At 40.7% G+C, this 12,817-nt stretch overlaps 2 protein-coding genes across 2 annotated transcripts in view; one reads left to right on the plus strand and one right to left on the minus strand.

Annotated features, from left to right (window-relative positions):
- LOC104116999 (protein DETOXIFICATION 19-like) overlaps positions 1–12,817 on the plus strand; it is a 169,305-nt gene that overhangs the window by 31,252 nt on the left and 125,236 nt on the right. The window lies entirely within an intron of this gene.
- On the minus strand, positions 768–10,039 carry LOC117279499 (uncharacterized). Its single transcript, XM_070181970.1, has 3 exons — positions 9,485–10,039; positions 2,230–2,309; positions 768–1,465 (listed from the first exon to the last, which is right to left on the minus strand). Exons 1-3 carry the CDS (start codon positions 9,909–9,911, stop codon positions 1,211–1,213), a joined length of 762 nt encoding a protein of 253 aa, XP_070038071.1. The 5' UTR covers positions 9,912–10,039; the 3' UTR covers positions 768–1,210.

Raw genomic sequence — 12,817 nt, forward strand, 5'->3', positions numbered from 1 at the left:
CGATAAAGATGTTGTTCATAACCTGCTACTATTTTCAGTGATCTACAGCTTGTTTGAATGGTTGTTATGTATCGCTTCATAATGTATCGTATTGTATTATACTGTATCGTTTTGATGTATGCAATATTTAGATAGATTGTATTATTTATTTTATAATATCATGCACTAACACTATGAAGAATAACTTGCAATATTATAAAAAAAAAAAAAGTAAAGTACAAGGTAAAATTGTTATAAAAAAAGGTAGGGTAAATGATAAAATAGTATTATATAATAATAAGAAAGGGTAAGATGAGAGGAAAAAAAAGATAATGACGCGACTTTATAAAAATAGGCGAATAATACTATTACGAAAAGAAAAGGTTTTGAGTTCAAAAATCATTGAGTTTTAGCCTTGAGCACTATCTTTTATATTCTATCCATTTTATTATTTTGATTCGACACAAAATTTAATAAGATAAAGAAGACCTTTAAATTCTACGATCTTAAAATAAAAATGTGTATAACATACTAAAAATACTATTTGAATCTTACAATGTTAAACATATCATATTATTTCCTATAATGAAGTGTTGTTAAACTGAAAATATTGTAATTAAAAATTATAAGAATCGAACAAAACAGACTAAAAGGAAAGAAAGACAAATGAATTGAAACAAGGGAGTAGGTGATTGGTTGGTTGTTATACATAATTTAATCCATTTGCCATTTGACTTCCGGGATTTTTTATACAGTGAGAGTGCAAACAAAATTTAATAGGGAAAATGGTCAAATATATTCCTATACTTTCAAAAATTATATATATTTAACCTCAGTTATACTTTACATACAAATATACCCCTTCACCGCCTAATGTAAACACAATTAGATAAAAATCCTTCACTCTCATTCATCTAAACCTGGTTTAAAAAGGTTTTGGATAATTTATAATTTTGTGAGAGTTTAGCTTTTTATTTGGACTGAATTCATAATCAGTATTTTCTAGCAAAATATATGGGTTGAAATATGAAGATGAGATGAAGAAGAAAGTTAATTTATGGAGAAGAAGATTGGAGGGGCGGCAGTTGGTGATGATGGAGGTTCCGTTAGGGTTAGGGGTATTTGTGATAAGTTTGTTAACAGTATGGGTATATTCGTACGTAAAATATAACGGAGGTTAAATGCAGATAATATTCAAAAGTAGATGAGTATATTTGATCATTTTTCCAATTTAATATATCAAACGTGGATTACTAACATGAAAAAAGAAGATAAAGTAATCTACTATAGTCGAAAAAGAGCAACTCGATACGTAAAATATTTCACATTTACGTAAGGTGCGGGGAAGGCCGCCGTTCCTACACTTTATTTCTTTCAGTGAAGTTTCAACCGAAGAGCTTTCTCCAATTGAGAGATCATCTTTTTGTTTTGGGATTGTCTTTCTATTCTCGTAATCTTGAATGATTTGCACCTTCACTTTTAGCTTCTGAGTATAACAAAAACATAGGTTAGTTTCTCCCTCCATCTCATAATGGTTACTAAAAATAATTATTTCAAATTATTTGTCATTTTAGTAGTTCAAGACAAAATTAATTATTATTTTTTTCTTTTTTACCCTTAGTAATAATTGTTCTTGAAGATGGAGATAACACATAAATAGAATAAATATTCGATGAAGAGAGATTATATCTTAAGACATAAATAAGGGTAGAATAGTCCAATCCTTTTCCTAATTAATTTCTTAAGGGGCGTATAAAAAAGAAATACGGCACATAATATGAGATAGAGGGAGTATCAAATTGAGTTTTAAATTTTAAGTTTTATGTACTGACAGAGTGTAATAATTACAGATAAATCTCTTGATAAACATTATTAGGTAAGTTTTATGAAAATAGTAACTAACATGTTATGGTAGCAGTTATGGAGTCGCATGCAATGAAGATTCAATTAAATCATATGCCGTCTAAAAATTATATTGTGTAAATAATGTGAATTTTTTTATGTATAATAAAATTTTTGAATCACATTAACATAAGAAAATTGCATGTTCGTCATTTTTTGAACTTTTTTGAAATTCCTTGTTAGATTTTTGGTTTAGCCACTGTATCACAAATTAAAATTCACAATAGCATATAAAACTTAACATAAGAAAAATGCAAGTTCAAATTTACACTATCAGCTTATAAATTAAACTTTAAATCCTACCAAATTTTCTGTCTATGTAAGCTGCAGATTAAACATCAGATATACCTTAGCAAGTTGAGTTTGAGTCATATACATGTTTTCTCGAGCTTGCTTGATATCCTCCCTCAACTTAGTCTTGTATAAATCTGAAAATTAAAGAAAAATCAATACATTGATATGCAGCTGAATTCTGAACTCGTCTTTACATGACTCCTGATTTTTCTTTTCTGATTCCGATATAAAATTTACCTAAGACAAATTTTACAGAGAATTCTCTTTCGGGTTCAACCGTTAGTGGTCTATGAATTGTTACATTTAACAAATATAAAAAATCCTTAGAAGAATTATAATACACAAAAATTAGAAGAAGATCAACTAAGTAAGATCAAAATATACTGTGATGACCCAAAAGGTCATCTTATATTTTAGAACTCGAATCTGCACTCTTAAGCCTTAAAAATCTTATTTTTTACCCTCCTCGATTTGTGTGCGCAGTCCGGGCAGGTTTCCGAAAAAGCTTTTATGTTGAAAACTAATGAAAATAAGAATTTTTGCCTTAAAAGTTGATTTTGGTTGACTTCGCTCAATATTTTTGGTAAACGGGCCCAAATCCATGCTTTGACGGTCCCGGTAGGTCAGTATCAAATTATGGGACCTGGGCGTATGCCCGGAATCGAATTTGGAGGTCCCTAGCTTGAGTTATGAATCTTTGATGAAAATTAAAAGGTTGGAAATTATTTATTTTTAAGAATTGATTGATATTTGGCATTGTTAGTATCGGATTCGTATTTTAGTTTCGGAGTCCGGTACATGTTCATTATGATATTTAAGACATGTCTGTGAAATTTGGTGAGAAACGGAATTGATTTGACGTGATTCGGACGTCCAGTTGAGAAAATAAAAATTTTAAAGTGTTCTTGAGAATTTTATTTGAATTGGTGCTAAATTTAGAGTTCTAGGTGTTATTTTGGCGATTTGATCGCGCGAGCAGGTCCGTACGATATTTTTAGACTTGTGTGCATGTTTGTAAATCTGGTTTTTCTGCAGAATCTGTGTTCTGGCATGTCCTTCTTCGCGTTCGCGAAGGCACTCTCGCGAACGCGAAGAGTAAACTGGGCAGCTGAGGATTTCTTCTTCGCAAACGCGAAGGCTTGGTCGCGAACACAAAGTGATGGGGGCGTTACCCTTCGCGAACGCGACAAGCCCATCGCGAACGCGTAGCGTTAGGCACTAGGGAGGGAGAGTCAACCTTTTCTTCATCGCGAACGCGAGCAATGTCTCGCGAACGCGAAGACCAGGGAAGGGTAGCCTACACGAACGCGATCACTGCCTCGCGAACGCGAAGGCTTGGCAGGCATACACTTCAAGAACGCGACAGTGCTCTCGCGAACGCGATGAACACTGTCGCCCAGCACTTAACAGAATCCAAAACGGGATTTTTGCCAAAAAACTCATTTTTCTCAAAAATCAAACGGTGAGGGGCGATTTTTCAAGAGTCATTCCTTCCCCAAATTATTGGTAAGTGATTCTAAACCATTTTCTTTCAGTTACCCATTACATTTCTTGAATTTTTAACCTAAAATCTAGAGTTTTCATCGTAGAATTAGGGGTTAGGGTAGAAAATAGGGATTTCGGAAATTTGGGGATTTAGACCTCAATTTGAGGTCGGATTTCAAAACTAATTACATATTCGGGCTCGGGGGTGAATAGGTAAAAAGATTTTGGTCCGAACCTTGGGTTTTGACCAAGCGGGCCCGGGGTCGATTTTTTAACTTTTTGGAGGAAAAATTAGAAAATTTAGTTTATGAAATATAATTGATTCCTTTAGCAATATTTGATATTATTGAGTCATTTTTGAATAGATACGAGTGGTTTGGAGGTGAATTCCAAAGGAAAAGCTGTGATTGAGAATTAAGTGGCCTTCGGAGCGAGGTAAGTATTGTGTCTAATCCTGACTTGAGGGAATTAGGAACCTTAGATTATTTGCTAAGTGAAATTCATGTGAGCGACGTATATGTGAGGTGACGAGTACTTATGCGCCGTCAATTTACTTATTTTCCATGTTTCTCTGTTTTTCTTATATTGTCTTATTCCTATGACAAATTGCTACGTGTTATACTGGTGTTGTTCAAATTATCGTTCTTATCATGTTTACGGAATTTTCTGGTGATAATTGAGTTTTTATTTCAAAGTTGAGATTGATATTATGGAACCAAATGTTGAAGTAAGGTTTGTACTTATTATTCTATCTTCCTATTGTTATTCATGCATTGCATTATGGTAAGGGAGAGTGTTAATGCACGAAGGGTGATGCCGTACCATATTGTGAGTGTTAATGCACGAAGGGTGATGCCGTGCCATATTGTGAGTGTTAATGCACGAAGGGTGATGCCGTGCCATGATATGAGAGTAAAAGCACGAAAGGTGATGCCGTGCCGTTTCTATTAGTTTTATGGTAAGATTGAGAGTAAAAACACGAAGGGTGATGCCGTGCATTTTCCTTTACTGTATTCATTATTCCTGTCGATTCATGGTATATTGACTGCTCCGGTGATCATTATGTTATAGTTCTTTATCTGTATTCCCCTTAGTATGTCTCCCCTCCTGACATTTCCTGTTTAGTTCTTAATTCCTGTTATTTGCGTATACACTGTTAAATTGTACATATTGATTGTAGGTGCCTTGCCTTAGCCTCGTCACTACTTCATCGAGGTTAGGCTCGATACTTACCAGTACATGAGGTCGGTTGTACTGATGTTGTACTCTGCACTTTCTATGCAGATTTTGATACCGGCTCAGGTTGATCGAGATTTGCTATTGGTCCGCTGTCCGGAGACTCAAGGTAGATCTGTTGGCGTTCACAGACCTTGAAGTCCCCGTCTATCTTTTTATGTCCTACTGTTTTCTTTCATTTAGATAGTTGTATTTCTTTCAGACTATTACTTATAGTAAATTCTAGAATGCTCGTGAATTGTGACTCCAGATCCGGGTGGTAGTAATTAATACTATTTTATGATATTTCGTACTTATTATATTTTATTTTAGTTAATTATTATTATTTACTGAATGGAAATAAGGAATTGGTTTAATGATTCTCTAACGTTGGCTTGCCTGGCAAGTGGAATGTTAGGCGCCAACACAGTCCCGTCGGTGGAAAATTTCGGGTCGTGACAGTTGGTATCAGAGCAATAGGTTACATAGGTCTCACGATTCACGAGCAAGCTTAGTAGAGTCTGGAAGATCGGTACGGAGACGTTTGTGCTTATCTTCCAGAGGCTATGAAGTTTAGGAACAAGTTTCACTTCTATTCTTTCTTGTCATGCGATTTTACTTTCTCAATACTGATTGAACTCTTCTACTCTTATTCTCTCGCAGATGGCGAGAACACGTACCACTTCCTCAGCTGAGCAGCAGCCAGAGCCTCCAGTGATAGCTCCTACGTGGGGCAGAGGTCGAGGCCGAGGCCGTGCCAGAGGCCGAGGCAGGTGCAGGGCTCAGCCTAGGGCCCGAGCAGCAGCCTCAACAGTGGAGCCTCAGATAGAGATTGACGAAGAGGTTCCAGCCCAGACTGTTCCTGTCGGACCAGCTCAGGTTCCTAAGGGGTTCATTGCTACCCCAGTACTTCAGGACGATTTGGTCCGTTTTGTGGGCCTTATGGAGAGTGTGGCCCAGACTAGCGCATTTCCCAAGGCACCAGCAGTCTCTCAGGCTAGAGGAGGAGTCCAGACTCTTACCACTCCTGCTCCGGAGCAGATAGCTCCCCAGTAGCAGGCTCCAGTGGCTCAACCAATTAGGTTAGTTCAGCCGGTTATTGCGGCACAAGTCGGAGATGGGTCATCTATGTCTTCTGAGGCTTTATGGAGATTGGACAGGTTTACCAAGCTTTTTCCTGTTCACTTCAGTGGTGCTCCTTTAGAGGACCCCCAGGAGTATCTTGACAGTTGTCACGAGGTTCTACGGAACATGGGTATAGTGGACACCAATGGGGTCAATTTTGCTGCATTTCAGATGACTGGTTCCGCCAAGAAATGGTGGAGAGATTACTTGTTGACTAGACCAGCTGGGTCGCCTGCTCTTACTTGGGACCAGTTCTCTCAGCTCTTCATAGAGAATTTTTTGCCTATCACATTGAAAGAGGAGCGTCGCCGTCAGTTTGAGCATCTCCAGCAGGGCGGTATGACGGTTACTCAGTATGAGACCCGTTTTGTGAATTTGGCCCGTCATGCTATTCTTCTGCTTCCCACCGAGAGAGAGGGTGTAAGGAGGTTTATTGATGGACTTGCTAGCCTATCAGATTGCAGATGGCTAAGGAGACTGGGAGTGAGATTTCTTTTCAGGCGGTTGCTAATGTCGCCAGACGAGTCGAGATGGTTCTTACTCAGGGAGGTCAGGGGTTTGACAAGAGGCCTCATCATTCCAGTGAGTTCAGTGGTGCCTCATCTAGAGGCAGGAGTACTTTTGGTAGAGGCCATCCTCCCAGGCAGTTTCATTCAGCGCTTCAGGCATCCCACGGTGCCTCAGGTGGTCGTGGCCCTCAGATGCATTATTCCGACCAGCTAGCCTACAGTGCACCACCAGCTCCTATTAGTGCACCTCCACTCCAAATTTATCAGGGTGGTTATTCAGGTCGACAGGGTCAGTTTCAGGGTCAATAGTCACAGCAGCCGAGGTTATGTTATACTTGCGGTGATCCGAGGCACAATGCTAGATTTTTCCCTCGGGAAACGAGCAACTCACAACATCAGAGTTCTCGTGCCATGGTTCCGGCACCAGTTGCTGCACCACCTGCTCAGCCAGCTAGAGGCAGGGGTCAGGGTCCAGACAGTTAGAGGTAGAGGTCAGGCCGTTAGAGGTGGAGACCAACCAGTTAGAGGCCGTCCCGGGGACGTAGTTCAGGGTGGTGGGGCCCAACCCCGGTGTTATGCTTTCCCAGCCTGGCCCGAGGCTGAGTCATCTGACGCTGTTATCACAGGTACTGTTTCAGTTTGTAGTAGAGATGCTTCAGTTCTACTTGATCCGGGATCTACTTACTCCTATGTGTCATCCTATTTTGCTTCCTATTTGGTTGTGCCCTGTGATTCTTTGAGTGCTCATGTGTATGTGTCCACACTAGTGGGAGATGCTATTGCTGTAGATCGTGTTTATCGTTCGTGTGTGGTCACCATTGGGAGTCTTGAGACTCGTGTAGATCTTCTACTTCTCGACATGGTTAATTTTGATGTCATACTGGGTATGAATTGGCTGTCAACTTATCATGCTATATTAGATTGTCACGCCAAGACGGTGACCTTAGCCTTGCAGGGGTTGCCTCGATTAGAGTGGAGAGGGAATCTTGGCCATTCTGCCAGCAGGGTTATCTATTATGTGAAGGCTCGGCATATGGTCGAGAAGGAGTTTCTAGCTTATTTGGCTTATGTCCGCGATACTAGTGCGGAGGTTCCTTCCATAGATTCAGTGTCGGTTGTTCGTAAGTTTCCAGAGGTGTTTCCTGCAGACATGCCGGGGATGCCACCCGACAAAGATATTGATTTCTGCATTGATTTGGCTCCGGGCACTCAGCCTATTCTATTCCGCCATATTGCATGGCCCCGCCAGAGTTGAAAGAATTGAAGGAACAGTTGCATGATTTGTTGGATAATGGCTTCATTAGACCTAGTGTCTCGCCCTGGGGTGCACCTGTATTGTTTGTGAAAAAGAAAGATGGATCGATGAGGATGTGTATAGATTATCGGTAGTTGAACAAAGTCATCATCAAGAACAAATATCCATTGCCGAGGATTGATGATTTATTTGATCAGCTTCAGGGTGCCAAGGTGTTTTCAAAGATTGATTTGAGATCTAGCTACCATCAGTTGAGGATTAGGGCATCAGATGTTCCTAAGACAGTTTTTCGGACTCGGTATGGGCATTATGAGTTTCTAGTGATGTCATTTGGGCTGACAAATGCCCCAACAACATTCATGGATTTGATGAACTGGGTGTTCAAACCCTACCTGGATCCCTTTGTGGTTGTGTTTATTGATGATATCTTGATCTACTCCCACAGTCGAGAGGAGCATGAGCAGCACCTTCAGATCGTTCTTCAGACTCTGAAAGACAGCCAGTTATATGCTAAGTTCTCAAAATGCGAGTTTTGGTTGAGTTCAGTTGCTTTCTTGGGTCACGTTGTATCAGCAGAGGGTATTCAGGTGGATCCTAAGAAGATTGAGGCAGTCCAGAATTGGCCTAGACCCACATCAGCTACAGAGATCCGTAGTTTCCTGGGTTTGGCGGGCTATTACCGTCCATTTATGGAGGGGTTTTCATCCAAAGCAGCCCCGTTGACCAGATTGACCCAGAAGGGTGCCCCGTTCAGGTGGTCAGACGAGTGTGAAGCGAGTTTTCAGAAGCTCAAGACAGCTTTGACTACGACACCGGTATTGGTGTTACCCACAGGTTCAGGATCTTATACAGTATATTGTGACACATCTCGTATTGGTCTGGGTGCGGTATTGATGCAGGGTGGCAAGGTTATTGCATATGCTTCACGGCAGCTAAAGGTTCACGAGAACAATTACCCTATTCATGATCTAGAGCTGGCAGCCATTGTTCACGCGCTGAAGATTTGGAGGCACTATCTTTACGGCGTGCCATGTGAGGTATTCACTGATCATCGGAGCTTGCAGTATTTGTTCAAGCAGAAGGAACTCAATTTGAGGCAGAGGAGGTGGCTGGAGCTATTGAAAGACTATGATATCACATGAATCATACCCCAATTCAAGCTTAATGAAACTAAGAGTTTTCAACTTCTACATTTGATGTCGGAACTTGTCAAATCAACTCTAATTGACCTCAAATTTTACACACAAGTCATAAATTACATTACGGAGCTATGAAAATTTTCGGAACTGGATTCCGACTCCGGTATCAAAAAGTCAACTCATCGGTTAAACTTCCAAACTTAAATTCTTATTTTTAGCCATTTCAAGCCTAATTTAACTACGGACTTTCAAATAAAATTGAACATGCTCCTAAGTCCAAAATCACCATACAGAGTTGTTGGAATCATCAAAATTCTATTCCGGGGTCGTTTTCACAAAATGTTGACCGAAATCAAACTTAGCACTTTAAGGCCAACTTAAGGAACCAAGTGTTCTGGTTTCATCCCAAACACTTCCAAATCCCGAACCAACCATCCCCGCAAGTCATAAATCATTACAAGCACCTATAGGAAGTTTTATTTTTAGGGAACAGGTTTCTAAAAGTTAAAATGACCGGTTGGGTCATTACATTCTCCACCTCTTAAACAAACGTTTATCCTCGAACGAGTTTAGAATTGTACCTGAAGTGCTGAATAAGTCTGGATATCTGATCCGCATGTTTTCCTCGGCCTCCCAAGTTGCTTCCTCGACTGGTTGGCCCCTCCACTGGACTTTTACTACAGAAATCTTCTTGGATCTCAACTGGCGAACCTGTTTATCAACAATGGTAATTGACTCCTCTTCATAACCCAAGCTATTATCTAGATGAACTATGCCGAAGACTAACACATGTGATAGGTCGGCATGATACTTTCGGAGCATAGATATGTGGAAAACCGAATGAACTCCCGATAGGCTGGGAGGCAATGCAAGCTCATAAGCAACCTCCCCAACTCGTTTCAACACCTCAAATGGGCCTATAAACCTTGGGCTCAACTTGCCCTTCTTTCCGAATCTCATAATTCCCTTCATCGGCGAAACCTTCAAGAGAATTTTTTCACCTACCATAAATGATATATCACGCGCTTTTTGATCCGCGTAACTCTTTTGTCTGGACTGTGCTGTACGAAGTCGCCCCTGAATCAACTTTACCTTTTCCAAGGCATCCCTTACCAAATCAGTACCATATAACTTAGCCTCACCTGGCTCAAACTATCCGATAGGTGAACGACATCGCCGACCATATAAAGCCTCAAATGGAGCCATCTCGATGCTATATTGGTATCTGTTATTATAAGCAAACTCGGCCAAAGGCAGGAAACGATCCCACTGACCTCCAAAGTCAATCACACATGCCCTGAGCATATCCTCCAAAATCTGAATTGTCCTCTCTGACTGTCCATCGGTGTGCGGATGAAAGGCTGTGCTGAGCTCTACACGGGTCCCCAATTCAATCTGTACTGCTCTCCATAAATGTGAAGTAAACTGAGGGCCTCTATCTGATATGATGGAAATTGGCACACCGTGCAACCGAACTATCTCCTGAATATAAATCTGGGCCAACCTCTCTGAAGTATACGTAGTCACAAGAGGAATAAAATGTGCCGACGTAGTCAACCTGTCAACAATCACCCAAACTGCATCAAACTTCCTCAAGGTCCGCGGCAACCCAACTACAAAGTACATAGTAATTCGTTCCCATTTCCACTCCGGTATAGTCATCTGCTGAAGTAGGCTACCTGGCCTCTGGTGATCATATTTAACTTACTGGCAATTTAGACACCTAGATACATACTCAACTATGTCATTTTTCATTCGTCGCCACTAATAATGTTGCCTCAAGTCACGATACATCTTAGTAGCACTTGGATGAATAGAATATCGAGAACTGTGTGCCTTTTCCAGGATCGTTTTCCTCAGTCCATCTACATTAGGAACACATAGATGATCCTGGAGTCGCAGAACACCATCCGCTCTAATAGTAACTTCCTTGGCACCACCTCGTGGTACCGTTTCACGAAAAACCATCAAGTATGGGTCATCATACTGGCGAGCCTTGATCTGCTCAAATAGTGAAGATTGGGCCACCACACATGCAAGAACTCGGCTGGGCTCTAAAATATCCAGCCTCACAAGTTTGTTAGCCAAGGACTGAATATCTGAGGCTAATGGCCTTTCCTCTGCTGAAATGAAAGCCAAACTACCCATACTCTCCGCCTTCCTGCTCAAGGCATCTGCAACCACATTTGCTTTGCCCGGATGATACAAGATAGTAATATCATAATCTTTTAGTAACTCCAGCCATCTGCGCTGCCTCAAATTTAGATCCCTTTGCTTGAACAAATGTTGCAAACTGCGATGATCAGTGTAAACTTCACAAGACACCCCATAAAGATAATGCTTCCAAATCTTTAGAGCATGAAAAATCGCAGCTAACTCCAAATCATGTACTTGATAATTCTTCTCGTGGGGCTTCAGCTGACATGAAGCATATGCAATAACTCGCCTTTACTGCATCAATACACAACCCAAGCCAACGCGTGACGTGTCACAATACACTGTATATATTCTCGAACCAGATGGTAACACTAACACGGGTGCTGTAGTCAGTGCTGTTTTGAGCTTTTGAAAGCTTGACTCACAATCATCGGACCATCGGAACTGAACACCCTTCTGGGTTAATTTGGTCAACGATGCTGCAATAGTTGAAAAACCTTCCACGAACCGACGATAATAACCTGCTAAATCCAGAAAACTCCTGATCTCAGTCGCCGAAGTGGGACGATGCCAATTCTGAACTGCCTCAATCTTTTTGGGATCAACTTTAATACCTTCGCCTAATAGAATATGTCCCAAAAATGCTACAGACTCTAGCCAAAACTCATATTTAGAGAATTTAGCATAGAGCTTTTGTTCCCGCAATGTCTGAAGCACTACTCTCATATGTTGCTCATGTTCCTCCTTACTGCGTGAATAGATTAATATGTCATCAATGAAGACAATGACAAACGAATCAATATATGGCATGAATACCCTGTTCATCAGATCCATAAACGCTGCCGGGGCATTAGTTAAACCGAAGGACATCACTAGAAACTCATAATGACCATATCTAGTTCGAAAAGCAGTCTTCGGAACATCCGAATCCCGAATCTTCAACTGATGGTACCCCGACCTCAAGTCGATCTTAGAGAATACCCTAGCACCCTGCAACTGGTCAAATAGATCATCAATATGCGGCAACAGGTACTTGTTCTTAATAGTGACTTTGATCAATTGGCGATAATCAATACACATCCGCAATGTTCCATCCTTCTTTTTCACAAATAATACTGGTGCACCCCAAGGCGATACACTCGGTCTGACAAACCCTTTGGCTAGTAACTCTTCAAGCTGTTCTTTCAATTCTTTCAATTCTTTCGATACGGTGGGATAGATATAGGCTGGGTATCTGAAGCCAAGTCAATACAGAAATCAATATCACGATCAGGTGGCATACCTGGAAGATCTGACGGAAATACATCGGGGAACTCCCGAACTACAAGCACTGAATCAATAGCCGGAGTCTCTGCAGTAGTATCCCGAACATAGGCTAGATAAGCCAAACAACCCTTCTCAACCATGTGTTGAGCCTTTATAAAAGAAATAACTCGATTAAATGAACTAACAGGTGAACCCTTCCACTCCAGCTTAGGCAATGCTGGAATAGCCAAGGTAACAGTCTTGGCATGACAATCTAGAATAGCATGATATGGAGATAACCAGTCCATGCCCAGAATAATTTCAAAATCGGTCATCTCAAGCAATAGGAGATCTGCTCTAGTTTCATAACCACAGAATGTAATAATACAGGACCGGTAGATCTGGTTCACAATAACAGAATCGCTCACAGGAGCGGACACAAGGACTCACGAGAAACACCCAGGAATGGAGCAAATAGAGATGACACATATGAATACGTAGATCCTGGATCA

The sequence above is a fragment of the Nicotiana tomentosiformis genome, chromosome 8 (genome assembly GCF_000390325.3).
Source record: "Nicotiana tomentosiformis chromosome 8, ASM39032v3, whole genome shotgun sequence".
Classification (NCBI taxonomy): domain Eukaryota; kingdom Viridiplantae; phylum Streptophyta; class Magnoliopsida; order Solanales; family Solanaceae; genus Nicotiana; species Nicotiana tomentosiformis.